This window comes from Gopherus evgoodei, chromosome 6, assembly GCF_007399415.2.
Source record: "Gopherus evgoodei ecotype Sinaloan lineage chromosome 6, rGopEvg1_v1.p, whole genome shotgun sequence".
Lineage (NCBI taxonomy): Eukaryota > Metazoa > Chordata > Testudines > Testudinidae > Gopherus > Gopherus evgoodei.
Genome location: NC_044327.1, coordinates 123,384,623 through 123,400,123, shown reverse-complemented (window position 1 = coordinate 123,400,123; position 15,501 = coordinate 123,384,623). Strand labels below are relative to the sequence as shown.

Below are 15,501 nucleotides of genomic sequence, written 5' to 3'. Positions count from 1 at the left end.
GAGCACACAGCGGGGAAGGAGATCTGCTTCCCCGCGGTTTGCTCTCGCGTTCCCCGAACCCCCCTGCAAACCGCGGGGAGGGAGACCCGCTTTGGGGGGGATTTGGAGAACACCGGAGCAAACCGCGGGGAAGGAGACCTGCTTGATTACCAGAGAGGTATCCTCAGGTATGCTGGGATACCTGCTTATTCCACGGAGGTCAAGAAAAGCGCTGGTAAGTGTCTACACTTGATTACCAGCGCTGGATCACCAGCGCTGGATCCTCTACACCCGAGACAAAACGGGAGTACGGCCAGCGCTGCAAACAGGGAGTTGCAGCGCTGGTGATGCCCTGCAGATGTGTACACCTCCTAAGTTGCAGCGCTGTAACCCCCTCACCAGCGCTGCAACTTTGTGATGTAGACAAGCCCTAAATCTTGTTTTCAAAAGTGATCTAGGCACTTAAGAGCCTTGGACTAGAGCACTTTTGAAAATGAGATTTAGGCCCCTAAAAAAAATCACATAAGCATTGCAACACTGAGTGCACTAAGGCCTAAATACCTTTAAAATCTGGGCCTTTGAGGATAAGCAGGACTTCAAATTGCTGAAGTGCACACGACAGCTCTATTCTGTACTCCAATAAAACCAGTCAGGGCATGTCTACACTTGCCATTTAAAGGGCAAAAATGTCCCTTTTTCACGCAAAAAACCACAAGTGCATCTACACTTGCCAATGACTTTTTGCGGTGAAACTTTCACAGCAAACAGAAAACTACTTCCACGAGATGCGTATAGTTCTTACCAGTGATACTTTTGTGTTGATGTGCAAACAAAGACATGTTCTTCCTGCTCACACAGCTTTTAGTCTCCCGAGGATATCCCACAGTGCCTAAGGTGACCACTCTGGCAAGCAGCTCTGCTACCAGGTAAACAGATGTCCGACCCTTCCCCTGTAAAGCTCCAGGAACTTTGAAACTCCCTCTCCTGTTTTCTTGGCAAGTGCTCAGTTATCGAGCAAACGATCCCCTGCTTAGAGCAGTGCTGAGCTACTGGAGCTGATCAGTGTTTGGAGAGTGGAGGCTGTGCAGGGACCCAAGATGCCGTGCGATCACCATTCTTTCGCACAAGACCTATCCTCAAAATGGAGAGAGCTGCACTATGGGATAGTTGCCCTCAGTGCGCTGCTCTGATCGGTGATGGAAGTGCTGCACATGTGAACACGAACTGATGCCTGTGGAAGTGAGAGAACACAAACCTGCATTTTTCTTTTACCAGTTCCCTACCACTGGTGAAACTGACAGCGCAAAAACTCTGCAAGTGTAGCCATAGCCTCAGTCAATAAGAGGTAAGGTGAACAATCATTTCTTCACAACCATCATTCCTCAAGTGATTAAATCTACTGCACTCATTTGGTATAATGTCAAATTCATTATGGAAGAGCTAAGCTCTTCAGACCCTACCCTGAAAAAAAACATCTCAAATTTTCTGTAGCTGGAGGACAGTTTGCTAGCCTTGACAACTTCCTTCTAGCAACATGATAGCGCAATTTGTGATCACCCACATGGATCAAAAATTAATTTTCCAAAATCCATTTTCTACTGGCCCTTGTAGGTTTCTCCTTGCTTATACTGATCATAAGTACATTTTGCTGCAAAGATCATATAGGAAGTAATTTCTATAGTATTTTCAAAGGCAGAAAAGAACCATGATTTTGAGTGTCCCTTGGCTGCAGGTAAAGAACATTATTGCTTCTGGGAGTGGAAGTTAGAGCAATTTATAAAATGCCAAGCAGCATTTACTGTTTTTACAAAGTGGAAATGTTGATCTCTATATAAATGTATAATTTGGGAAGCTCACTATTTTATGGATCTGGATTTACTGATCAGATGTAAGATTAAAATGATGGTTGCTTTAGTCAGTTTTAACAACAAACTCTACAGATTGCTTAATTTAACACTTACCTAAACTTGTAGGTTTAATGAGAACATCAAGCACATCATAAAATGGGAGACTTTTTAGCTGAACATCAGGATGGACAGGTGGAATTGGAGGTGATGGTTGCTGCATCTCAAAGTGAGGCTTAGTGTCTTGAAGCAGCACAGAACCAACAGGCGATGAAGGGGATTGAGGGGTGACTGAAGTAGAAGGTAGTGGGTGGATTCCAGCAACAGTCAAGTCAGGTTCCACAGGAGAGGAGCTACCATCCAAATTGAAAACTGAAGGTTTTATAGGTGACAAGTCAGACAGACTTTCAATAGTCCTTGGATACCGACGCCTATAAAGCTCTCGGATTTTAATTTGAACTGCTGGGCTGCAGCCACTCTTCAATAAATGCAGTGCCCTCATCAGGAGGTCATGTTTGCGCCCACTTTTATTACGTCCAGCAAAGCCCAACAACACTTGTAGTTCAGAAACTCGAAAACTTGATACCATATTCTAAAGGGAGAAAAAAGAGTTAAGATTAACACAGTACTCCCAATATGTATAGCATATAAAATTTATTTCTGAAAGTACATAGATTTTTATAGCTCAGGTTTAAGATTTATTCTTTAAAAAAAAAAAACTCTCCGCCTGAGTATAGCTTTGCCCCTTGCGCATCTCCAAAATTTGCGTGCCATCTTGCCTATTCAACTAGACCAGTGTTTCCTAAAAAGTGGGATCACTTCCTCAGGTAGGATCAAAAGGAGGCACAGATGGTTTCATTCTCCTGAAGAAGGGTTCAGCTTTACAGAGTTAGGGAAACGGTGAACTAGACAGATAACTAATTTTGCAAAATTTCATATGAATTACCACTATTCAACTTTACTTTGAAAAAAAATCAAAATAAAATTTTAAAAAGGATTAGTACTCATTTAAAAAGGTAATTTTGATGACTTTTTTTTAAAGTACCCATCATAGTGTATCTATGTTCCAAAAAATAATTACATGGCATTTTATAATTAACTCATTAACTTTCAGAACTGTCTGATTTTATGCTTGAGAAAATTAAAAGGATACTGTCAACTTAAAACTTCACACCTACCTGATCTTTCCCCGCTATTATCACAAGAAACACCTAAAAAAATAAAATCTTTCTTCAGCCTGTTTACTTTGTGAATTTGAGAGTCCTCTGTGTTTAGACTGTTTACTATTTCTCTACATATTCTGCTAGTCAGTCAATTTTCCTGTTAGTGTGGGACCATTCCACAGAGAAGATAATTTTTAAAGAGAGGGGGACATGACTGGAAAATATTTATGCAAAACCACAAGATTGGCGGGGGAGGGCGGAATAAATCAGAGGCAGGTTAGTACATGAAGCTACCTGAGATCTAGTCAGTTTAACAAAAAAATTGCAAGTTGAGTGTTCCTTGAAGAGACTCACTCAACACAACGGTGGGACCAATTGCTGAGCTGGTGTTAAAACTCCAGTGGAACCCCAGTTATTCAATCTAATTGGGACTAGGTCCAGACTGGATAACCAAAAATCTGGATAAATCAGGTTTCTTAAGACTTGGCCATTGTCTGCCTCAGGCAGCTGGTGCTTTGATAAATACGGAGAGCCGGATAATGGAGGCTCAGTTAAATGAGGTTCTACTGTAGTTTATTCCTGGATCCCAGATTATATTCTGTAAAGCATGCCCCTCCATCTTACTATGACAACAACTAAGAGCCTCATTTTCAAAGGTGTGGAGCACCCACACTTCCCATTGACTTCAGCTGGAATTGAGAGAGAAAGATGAAGGTAAACCAGGTAAACCAGGCCATAAATTTCTATTATTTCTTCCGTATTACCATTAAATACTCAACCTCAATTTATCTTTTAATTACTAATCTTGAATATCTAGAATCTAAATGTTTGAAGTGGGGTGTGTTTTTCCTAGACTATTAGCAGTTGACAGTAATTGTGATTGGACAGGTAATTTCTCATAAGTGTGCAATTGTCTTGGACAGTCTTGATATCTTTTTAGTGAGAATTCCCATTATTACTTGGCTAGCAGATGCCATCTAAATGTACTATGCTAACTGGCTACAGTTATTTGAACCGTATAAATATGGAGAGGAATTATGTAGAATGATACATGATATTGCTAGAAGTTACAGAATCAAAATTGCTGAAGGGAAGAATTAGGGTGACTATCAGGAGAAATTTCATGAGAGTGAAACACAGTAAGGTGTGGAATGTGGAAGTCTTCCAGGGGAAACAGAGGGAGTCCTATGATCTGACACATTCTAGCATTTTGTCCAGAATAGCTTTAAATGTACTGTAAGTAACAATACTAATTATCAGGAAGATAACGAGATGACCTAAATAGAAGTTTGAAATGGCAGGGACCAAGGATTCTATAAAACATTAGTTTACTGCCAACTCATAAATGGTCTTGAATTTTTTAAAGTAAATAAAATATTTATATTGGAAACTGTTGACAATACATTTCAAGATGGATTTATCTGCTCTAATACCAAAATAAGGGATAAAACTATCATATAATTGTGGACAAGGTAGGTAGGGGAAAAGTTATTTTTAGTCTAAACCAGTTGCCTCCACCAGAGCAGAGATGCAACACAGTTACTGATGTTATCCTACTCTTACCCCGACCCCCTATGGTTATATAGTTCCCAGCTCTGTATGTCCAATTCACACTACTCACTATACAGTTATTTCTCCGTAACAACTTGGTATTAGAATCACGATAATCAAATTGGCTGTCAGAAGTAGCCATATTGCAGGTATTGACATGATCTTTGAACTTCTACTTTTCAAATAAATTTACTGTGGATATGTAACAATTCTCACACTATACAGTATAATACATCTGCTAAAATTAGCACACACTCTGAATTCTCAAGTTGACTGGCCCCCGCAGATCACCTCAAATTCTCACTCCCTTCAGTTAAAGCAGAAAATCTTCAAAAACTACATATGAAAAAAATAGATTATAGATATACATATCCAGCCATCTAGAAATGACTATCAAACTGTCAAAAGGACATATATTTTAAAATCCTTTGACATATTTCCCTTCTTCAGGTCCAATCACGCTCCCTATGAAGTCAAATTTTTAAGGTTTATTTTTGGGCCTGGGATTGAGATTTTAAAAAAACGTTGGGGCTGTATAAAAATTAGCTTAAGTTAACAGTTTTAATTAAGAGTCTTACAATGTATTTCAAATTTAGAAAAAATATAGGAAAATAATAAGATTTTAATATTAAAAAGAAAGATACTTAATTGGCTTAACATGCTCTTGGATGTCAGACTGTTTATATACAAAATGCAACAAAGAAATTTAATAGCATTGGGAAGTTCTTAACTTAGGTTTAGGAATAAAACTTTTTGCTGATAGTATTTATGGAATCCATTTTGACTAAAAGAATTTAAACCAAAATGTAATGTGGAAACTCCTTCGATAAAGAGTTAAAGAAACAGGCTATGCCTTGCAGTACACTTTCCATTTCCCTTACTGCTTGCTGCTCGTATGCATTCCTGAAAATTAATCAAGGCAAAATATGCAGTCAAGTATGTCTAGAAACAACTCATGCTTAATGTGGAAATTCTAAAGACTAGCATTTTGCTACTGCATATTGGTATCAATGTGACAACCCACAAGTTAAATGGAGAGTAATGCACCTCAGATGCGTCTTGTAAGTAGAAATACACGTACACTGCATTGATGCACAAAACTTGTGTTTTTGAAGAAAAATATTGCTAACATCGATTTCACTGCAAGTGATTAAACACGCTCAATAACAGAGTATTTCATTTTGCTGGATTCTGCTCTCTCTTTAAGTCAACAGTAATTTTGGATGTGTAAGGAATGCAGGATCAAGTCCCTACTTCATAAATTTACTTTCTGAACCCGCAAACAGATCTGCCAGAATGGACTTTATGTTTCTATGGATTCCCATTAAAATCAACAGGAGCCTGTAGGGGCATAAGCATCTACCCTTGTGCATCTATTTGCAAGACCACGCCTTAAGTAATTTCCAGTAAATATTTCCATTTACAAGTTAGACCTAATGTAGGTTCCAAAAAGTTGGTTTTCATTTTTTTTTTTTTGTTCTCTAGACACTGCAAAACAAAACCAGCATGTTTTTCACATTACTGATCTGATGTGGGCTATTGATGGTGCTTTCATGATTTACTTTTAAATTTCCAGTCTCTCTTACAGATAACCACCATTTGCCCTTTTTAAATCAAGGATGCAAGCTTCAGATGTAAAAATCTAATCTCTTCCTAGCTATGACATCATGCTTTGTAAAAGTTTCACCCAATCATCTTCTCTCTCTTTTTTCCCCTCCGCGTGGGTGGGGGAGAAATGGGGAGAAAGTTTGAAGGAAGTTCTGTTGGACCATGTTTAAGTTTTAAACAGGAAAAATAGTCTGGGAGCTTCAAGGGTTTTTCCTGTGCTTTTATAATCCAAGTGTGTTTTTGCAAAAACAAGATTTTGAAGGTCATTAGATCCAAATATAGACAGGAAAGTTTCACCCATTTAAAAAAGTTGAAGTTAAATAAGAAGTAGTTACTATTCAAAAACTATTCATGATTGTTTCAAGTCAAGCCTTAAGTTTAGCAAGTGAACAGGGACTGATCTTTCAAAGCAATCTAGGGAATTTAAGTATTTTCCATTGAAATTAATGGAAGACATGTCTAAATCCACTACTCCACTTGGAAAAAAACTTCAACCAAGAAGTACTTGAATCTCTACATTCTTTTTTTCCCCAACTCATCTTTTAGTCTGCAGACTGCTAATAGTGCTGCTAATGCACTTACATACCACCTTTCATACAAAGATCTCAAGACTGTCACAGGCAATGAGTAGGGCCATATCAAATTCCCAGTCCATTCTGGTCAATTTCATGACCACAGAATTTGAAAGTTAGTAAATTTCACATGTTCAGATGTTTACACATCTGAAATTTCAGGGAGTTGTAACCATGGGGGTCTTGACCCAAAAGGGAGTCGGGGGATGGGGGTGGGGAGGCATGGTCCATGGGATTGCCAGCCTCACCTCAGCCCCGGAACTTTCTGCAGTCACAGGAGGTTACTGGAGGTGGAGGTGAGTCTGACCTCCCCCGTGCTGCTGGGGGTACTCTTAGCTGCTAGTCCCAGATAGGCTGGGGAGGGACAGGACTTGCTCCTCCCTGTCCAGTCCCAGATCTTCCTGCAGCTGGGGTAGGTACCCCGAGGTGGGTCTGATTCCCTCCCCCCAAGCAGCTGTACAGGAGAAGATTAAGTCCCATCCATTCCCAGACCAGGAGGGGCTAGCAGCTGAAGCCGGGGACCAGGTAGGAGCCCCTGGCTGGGGTGCACCCAGCCCTGCCCCTCCCATCCAACAGCTAGATTTCATGGTCTGACACATTTCACGGCCAGGAATTTGGAAGGGCCCTAGCAATGACAGTTTAAGTGATTTGGCCAAGGTGGCTCACCAACACTGTGGCCATGTCTACATCTAAAATTTTGCAGCGCTGGTTGTTACAGCTGTATTAGTACAGCTGTATAGGGCCAGCGCTGCAGAGTGGCCACACTTACAGCAACCAGCGCTGCAAGTGGTGTTAGATGTGGCCACACTGCAGCGCTGTTGGGCGGCTTCAAGGGGGGTTCCGGGACCGAGAGAGCAAACCGGGAAAGGAAACCAGCTTCGCCGCGGTTTGCTCTCTCGGTCCCGGAGCCAGCCAGGAAACCGCAGGGAAGGAGACCTGCTTGCTCGGGGTTCCGGGACCGAGAGAGCAAACCGGGAACGCCGCGGTTTGCTCTCTCGGTCCCGGAGCCAGCCAGCAAACCGCAGGGAAGGAGACCTGCTTGCTCGGGGTTCCGGGACCGAGAGAGCAAACCGGGAACGCCGCGGTTTGCTCTCTCGGTCCCGGAGCCAGCCAGCAAACCGCGGGGAAGGAGACCTGCTTGCTCGGGGTTCCGGGACCGAGAGAGCAAACCGGGAACGCCGCGGTTTGCTCTCTCGGTCCCGGAGCCAGCCAGCAAACCGCGGGGAAGGAGACCTGCTTGCTCGGGGTTCCGGGACCGAGAGAGCAAACCGCGGCGAAGCTGGTTTCCTTTCCCAGTTTGCTCTCTCGGTCCCGGAACCCCGAGCAAGCAGGTCTCCTTCCCCGCGGTTTGCTGGCTGGCTCCGGGACCGAGAGAGCAAACCGCGGCGTTCCCGGTTTGCTCTCTCGGTCCCGGAACCCCGAGCAAGCAGGTCTCCTTCCCCGCGGTTTGCTGGCTGGCTCCGGGACCGAGAGAGCAAACCGCGGCGTTCCCGGTTTGCTCTCTCGGTCCCGGAACCCCGAGCAAGCAGGTCTCCTTCCCCGCTGTTTGCTGGCTGGCTCCGGGACCGAGAGAGCAAACCGCGGCGTTCCCGGTTTGCTCTCTCGGTCCCGGAACCCCGAGCAAGCAGGTCTCCTTCCCCGCGGTTTGCTGGCTGGCTCCGGGACCGAGAGAGCAAACCGCGGCGTTCCCGGTTTGCTCTCTCGGTCCCGGAACCCCGAGCAAGCAGGTCTCCTTCCCTGCGGTTTGCTGGCTGGCTCCGGGACCGAGAGAGCAAACCGGGAAAGGAAACCATCTTGATTACCAGAGGCTTCCTCCTTCCACGGAGGTCAAGAAAAGCGCTGGTGAGTGTCTACATTGCATTACCAGCGCTGGATCACCAGCGCTGGATCCTCTACACCCGAGACAAAACGGGAGTACGGCCAGCGCTGCAAACAGGGAGTTGCAGCGCTGGTGATGCCCTGCAGATGTGGACACTCTCAAAGTTGCAGCGCTGTAACTCCCTCACCAGCGCTGCAACTTTCTGATGTAGACAAGCCCTGTGACAGACTCATGAACACAACCAGGCCTCCTGATTCCAGTTCTCTGCTCTACACTCATGTAACAAAAATGTTAGCAAGATTAACTCAAAAGTAAGTATGTGCACTGAAATAAATGGAGGTATGCTTGTTTACACCATCTGATTATCAGGCCCTAAAAGGGAGGGAAAGAAGAACAATACAATTTATAGCTAACGAGGAAATGTATAAATTAAGCAGTAGGTTTTCAAAGCTGCATGCATCCCAGTGCATGGTATTGTAAACCATAACTGCATGTTTGTGTTGGATGCACACAAATCTCTGAAAACTTGGCCACCACTCAGGAATTAAGGAGCAACCCATCCTTTTTTTAAATCCTATGAAATGGATTATCTCACTTTTTCCCCTGTTAGCATTCTTTAAATATTGTTTGTGTGAATTACTGGATCTTAAAACTCAAGAGAGTATTACAATTCATCTCCCCCCACACCCCTTATTTAATATTGAAGGTACTAAACCTGTATTTAAGGTACTAAACACAAAATCTCTGTTCAAAATCTGTGGGATGTACGTGCAGGGATTGCAGGATGAAGTCCCAAATGTTACAGATTACCTTACAGCTACAATCAGTTATTTTATTAAACATAATTAATAGAATGTTCTAAACAATGTCAAGATCTCTACAGCATATAAAAGCAGCAAAGAATCCTGTGGCACCTTATAGACTAACAGACATTTTGGAGCATGAGCTTTCGTGGGTGAATACCCACCTCCTTAGATGCATGTAGTGGAAATATCCAGGGGCAGGTATATATATGCTAGCAAGCAAGCTAGAGATAACGAGGTCAGTTCAATCAGGGAGGATGAGGCCCTGTTCTAGCAGTTGAGGTGTGAAAACCAAGAGAGGAGAAACTGGTTCTGTAGTTGGCAAGCCATTCACAGTCTTTGTTCAATCCTCAGCTGATGGTGTCAAATTTGCAGATGAACCGAAGCTCAACAGTTTCTCTTTGAAGTCTGATCCTGAAGTTTTTTTGCTGCAGGATGGCCACCTTAAGGTCTGCTATAGTGTGGCCAGGGAGGTTGAAGTGCTCTCCTACAGGTTTTTGTATATTGCCATTCCTAATGTCTGATTTGTGTCCATTTATCCTTTTCTGTAGAGACTGTCCAGTTTGGCCGATGTACATAGCAGAGGGGCATTGCTGGCATATGATGGCGTATATTACATTGGTGGATGTGCAGGTGAATGAACCAGTGATGGTGTGGCTGATCTGGTTAGGTCCTGTGATGGTGTTGCTGGTGTAGATATGTGGGCAGAGTTGGCATCGAGGTTTGTTGCATGGATTGGTTCCTGAGCTAGAGTTATTATGTTGCGGTGTGCAGTTACTGGTGAAAATATGTTTCAGGTTGGCAGGTTGTCTGTGGGCAAGGACTGGCCTGCCACCCAAGGCCTGTGAAAGTGTGGGATCATTGTCCAGGACGGGTTGTAGATCCTTGATGATGCGTTGGAGGGGATTTAGCTGGGGGCTGTATGTGATGGCCAGTGGAGTCCTACAGCATATAGTTATAGACAATTGTTCACTGTCTATTCATAGCTGCATTCCACCACTCAAGTTTTATCAAGAATTACACATTGGCTTTGGGTTAGAAATCATAAACCCAGAGCCCTTGATGCAAGTAATACATGACAAAAACTGAAAGATGTGCATAATGGGGCATGACAAGATAAACAAAATTCATCCACTTTATAATATGCTGTTTCCTTCCTGGTTAGCAATTGAGAACTCATGCTTTAAAAGGCATTATTATACTGGATAAAATTAGATGTGTAAAGTGCAGTGGTTTAAATTTTATACCTGAACAACTAATGTTACACAGTATGGCAATAGTACAGTATACTGTAGATATACAAAATGTTTTACACACCTGCAAATCCCATAACCATTTTCTTACTCTATTTCTTAATATTAAGGACACATATAGCATTTTACATGATGTAAACATTGTACAAATACTAACTAATCCTCACAATACCCTAGTTAAGTAGGCAACTAGCCTCCCCATTTTACAAAGCGTGGAGATGGATGCAGAAAAGTTAAATATCTTATCTACGGCTGCACAAGGATTCTGTTGTGAAACTCAGAACTTTGAGACTTCCAAACTTGCATGCACTCCTCTCAGCCACCGTGTTTTTTGACTAGGATTTTATTAGTCCCTTGCTCTGTTCATTGATTAGATGTGTGTCAGCAAGTATTACCCAGTCTGAAAGCAGATGCAGTTATTAAGATTAGATGCTACTTACTTTCTATTGTTTACAAGCCCTAATGAAACCTGGTGTGGATTCAAACTTCTTTTTAGGACAGAAATGTGGATCCACTTGAATTTCTTTCTGCTGGCACATTCTTCTTTCCTTCCAAATGGCATGACAGGTTCCCAATGTCACACCTAATTTGTTTCCTAATGTAAAAGGAATGGACATGTATATTCCTGTTCACCTAAAACTTTTCTATTGTCCACACAGATGGAAGTCTTGAAGACACAAAATACTAAGAGATCATCACAAAATTGTGCTTCTTTCAACCTAAACCTTAAAGTTCCTCAGAGTGCTAAAATGTGTTTAAAAGAAACACCATTATATTATACAGTTAAACCATCTTATTCAGAATTCATCTTATCTTTCCAGAATGTTAAGGCCTGTGAGAGGTAAGAATTACTCTGGATGTTTTGATTACAACTTCTCTCAAGACCTTCTTGAAACTACATTCAGAGCATTATTTTGTTTGGGAAAGATGACCATTTTTACAAGAGACAACAAAATCTTATACTGTATACAAATACACCAAAGACTATTGCATTAAAGTATAATAAAAAGCAGTCAATTCTGCAAACTAAATAGAGTACCATGACAATCCAGGACACCACTCCAAAAAAACTGGGAATATGGTGGCTCCTACAAGATCTCCTGGTTTTCTTTAACCACAATGAAAAGCTTCCTGCCTCCAACTCTTTGGTCGTGGCTCTCCACACAGCATGTTAATACCACAATCATAAAACAACATTAAAATGTTCCTTTACCCCAGAAAGCTGAGCATACTGACTCTACAGCATCCCCATACTCTGCTGGCCTAAAACACCAAAAAAAACAGAATCATGCTTGAAGCCGGATCTGCTGCTTCTAAACTTTCAGCGAGCTTACTAATAAAAATTGAGCTTTCCAAGCTGCCCTAATGTCCCTTCACAAGACAGGCAGAGACTGCATATTGAGGTGAACAGCTGCTCAGCATCAGTGCAGCAAGCAACTCTGCCATGCATCTGATGAAGTGGGTTCTAGCCCACGAAAGCTTATGCCCAAATAAATCTGTTAGTCTAAGGTGCCACAAGGACTCCTCGGTTGTTTTTGCTGATACAGAATAACACGGCTACCACTCTGAAACGGACAATACTGTAGATTAATCCACAAAACACTAATTTAGGGAAGAAATTTCTGGAGGTTCTAGCCATTTGAGAAGAAGCCATTCTCCTCCTTGACTGTGGGGCATGCCGGAGGGCTGTCAAAAAGAAACTTCATACCTGTAAATTGAATTTCTGTAATTCAGATCCACTAATCCAAACAGGTGAGCATCATGCTCAGTCTTTTAAACTGTGATTTATCAATGGGAGTAAAGGCCTTAATGGTTAGACACGCACTGCACTCTCTCCAGCAGCCACATAGGATCACAAAAAGAGATCCTAAACCACCACCTTCCCAGTGCTAAACAGATATCAAGATTGTGAACTGGCTTCTCCAGTCCAGAGACTGACACCCCAGTTTACAGGTAAGATAAATAGAAATGGAAACATCAGAGCTATCACTTTGGACCAACAGTCACTATCTAGCATTACCCGACAACTTTTACAAAGAAAGGGTAATCCAGGTGTTATGCACTAGCCTGGAACTCAAGAGACCCAGATCCCTACCCCACTACAAACTTCGTGTGTGACCTTGGGAAAGTCATTAAGACCTAAATGCCTCTAAAAATATGGACATTACTCGCTCAGCAATGCAAGGCCTATGTAACTTAGGAGCCTAAGTTTCACCGAAGTCAATGGTACTTGGGTCTTGCAATGCTGAAATACTTTTAAAAAATCTGTGCCTGAGTCTCTCTGTGCCTCACTGTCCTATCTGTAAAATGGGGATAACATTTCCCTCAGAGGAAGTGTTCTGAAAATATCTACACTGAGGACTGTGAGGCACTATGATAAGACACATTGCTAGAAAAAAAAATCCCCATTATCTAAACCAGTAACTGAGGCAGGAATATAAACTGGGTACGAGGATAAGGGAAAGCATAGTTTTTCTCATCAAATCCTACCCTCATCACAGAAGTTGGAGGCTCCTGTAATTTACAATGAATGTGATCCTGCCCATATTCTCTACTGTAGTGGTTTTCAAACTTTTTAAGCTGTATACCCCTTTCCAAATAATGCAGTCTACTGTGTACCCCCATTGGAGGAAGGGTCATAATATACCTATGAAAATGGTGGGGGGGGGGGAGAAGGTCTGTAAGGGATAACATGATGCATTGGCTGCCAATACAGGATCTCTCTCACATGCCTCGACGAAATTTTACATACCCCTAAGGAGTATGCATATCCCAGTTTGAAAACCACTGCTCTACTGGTTCATTTAATTCACTTATTAATATTAATAATAATATAAAGCTTTCTTGGATCATACAGCCCTCTGTCAGCCATAGCAAGGGACAATCTACATAGATGTATATGATATATTAGCACACCATACAAATCACATCCGTGCCTCAAAGGGCTTACAGTTCAAGCTACTTTAGCTATGCGCCTGCACAGTAGTAAGATGCTTAAAGACTACATATAACTTACTTCCTGTTATTTGGTGTTATGAGGAGATAGAAAATAGCAGGGAAGATAAAGCAGCACTGCCAACAATCAAATTGTAGAGGGGGGGAATTTACAGAAGTTTCCATCTATAGAAGTATGGACAAGGAAGAGTCCCTTACAGACAATAATTTAAGCTGTGTCAAAACCTACATCGTCTAGTGAAGAAATTCAGGATGTCCACCTTCACACCTGACATTTCAGATGTATATTTCCAATTCACTCAACGTAATTAGGGGCTAGATGGAATGAACTTTATGGGAACTTTTTATCTTATACCTCCCTTGAGACAGCACCCATTTTGCTATATCCTCCTTTCTACTGCAAACTGTAGATGGACTAAAACAGAAGACTGAAGTTTCCTGGTATAAAGTTTGTAGAGAGACAAGACAATCGATAGTATGACATGGGAAGGGGGGTTAAACACCAAACAAGCAAACCCCAAAAAGCCAAAACAAAACAAAAATAAAGTCTTACTAAATCATTTCAGAAAGAAAGCTTATATTCAGGAAGACCAAACTCTGCTCTTCCCTCAGATCCTACCTGGATTAGGATTTTTTTGTGAAAAAATTCCCCCACCAGAGCTATGGTTCCAACAAATTAGTCAGCATTAGCACTGGCGGAAACCCTAACTAACATAGGCAAAGCTCTGGCAACTGCCAGTGTTTCCCATATGTTAGTTAAGCCTGGTGAAAAGTGGCCTGGCTACTAGAGCCTTCTCTACACCAGGGCTCCCACTGGTGCTAGCCCTGGGGTTCACGTTAATTGGTGACAGCAGAAATCCCAACCACAGACAAAGTTTAAGAGCTGTTTTGCAAACCTCCTACAGATAAAACTCCCACTGCAAACACGGCATTCTTGCAGACTTGGGCTCCATTTACTAGAAATAAGAATATGAAGGAAAATGTCATATACACCTCTACCTCGATACAACGCTGTCCTTGGGAGCCAAAAAATCTTACCGCGTTATAGGTGAAACCATGTTAAATTGAACTTGCTTTGATCCACCAGAGTGTGCAGCCCTGCCCCCACCCCACAGCACTGCTTTACCACGTTCTATCAGGTGGTATTATATCGAGGTAGTGGTGTACCAAAAATGATGTTTGCAGATGTTAAGGAAATTTAAAAGATGTTTATATTTTTAAAAAAGCAGAAGTAGTCAGCTCTTTGTATTAGACTTTTAACAGATATTTCAAAGGAAGAAATGTGCTTTATGTTTGAAGTGATCACAGGAGTTCAATGTAACTGTGTAAAAAGACATCAAGTGAAAGAGTAGATGGAATAGTTCTGCCATAAAAAAATACCGATTTCCATAGCCCTTGCATTTGTGCATATCGTTCCCAAATTTGTATTCAATTAATGTATTTTCACAGCAAATTTAATGTCTCTCAAATTTGATTTTAAAAATCAGTTTGAGTCCCCCTCTCCCACAATTAATACAAAATGATACACATTTCTGTAAAAAAGAGAAAAAAGGTGCCACACATGACTGCAGAATTGTCTCCTTTCATATCTCAATTGCAAGTCATATCACTTAGTAGGCAGAAATTTTCTATACTAGTGTAAACTGGATGTATAAGGATGATTTCAAGATGTCGGAAAACAATCTCAACATGAAAATGGAAACCAGGATTTGCAAGTTCTCCACTCCTCCACCTCTAAAAAAAAGTAAGACACTAGAAAGCATTTTTCTTTAAGTCAAAGAACATACAGGTGAGGACTACAAGGTCGCTAAGATGTGCTAATGAATGACTGTGTGTGTGCACAAAGCACCTTAATTTGAGGCCTGCATTCATCTCTAACTTCAAGAGACATTTAAAAGACACCTTAAGTGTCCTCCCTTTTAAAAATCATTTTGATTGTTTTCTGGTAAGAATT

The 15,501-nt window shown here is 41.8% G+C and overlaps 1 protein-coding gene across 7 annotated transcripts in view; it reads right to left on the bottom strand.

The window, feature by feature from the left end:
- PIAS2 (protein inhibitor of activated STAT 2) overlaps window positions 1–15,501 on the bottom strand; it is a 58,227-nt gene that overhangs the window by 31,214 nt on the left and 11,512 nt on the right. For 4 of the 7 annotated variants that reach the window (XM_030566528.1, XM_030566529.1, XM_030566524.1 and 1 more), the window contains one exon: window positions 1,941–2,415. In XM_030566528.1, the coding sequence (XP_030422388.1) occupies window positions 1,941–2,412 (472 nt within the window). In that variant the 5' untranslated portion in view covers window positions 2,413–2,415. Of the gene's footprint in view, window positions 1–1,940; window positions 2,416–5,390; window positions 5,441–11,032; window positions 11,188–15,501 lie in introns of those variants that run through there. The other 3 variants (XM_030566525.1, XM_030566526.1, XM_030566527.1) reach the window with 3 other exon arrangements.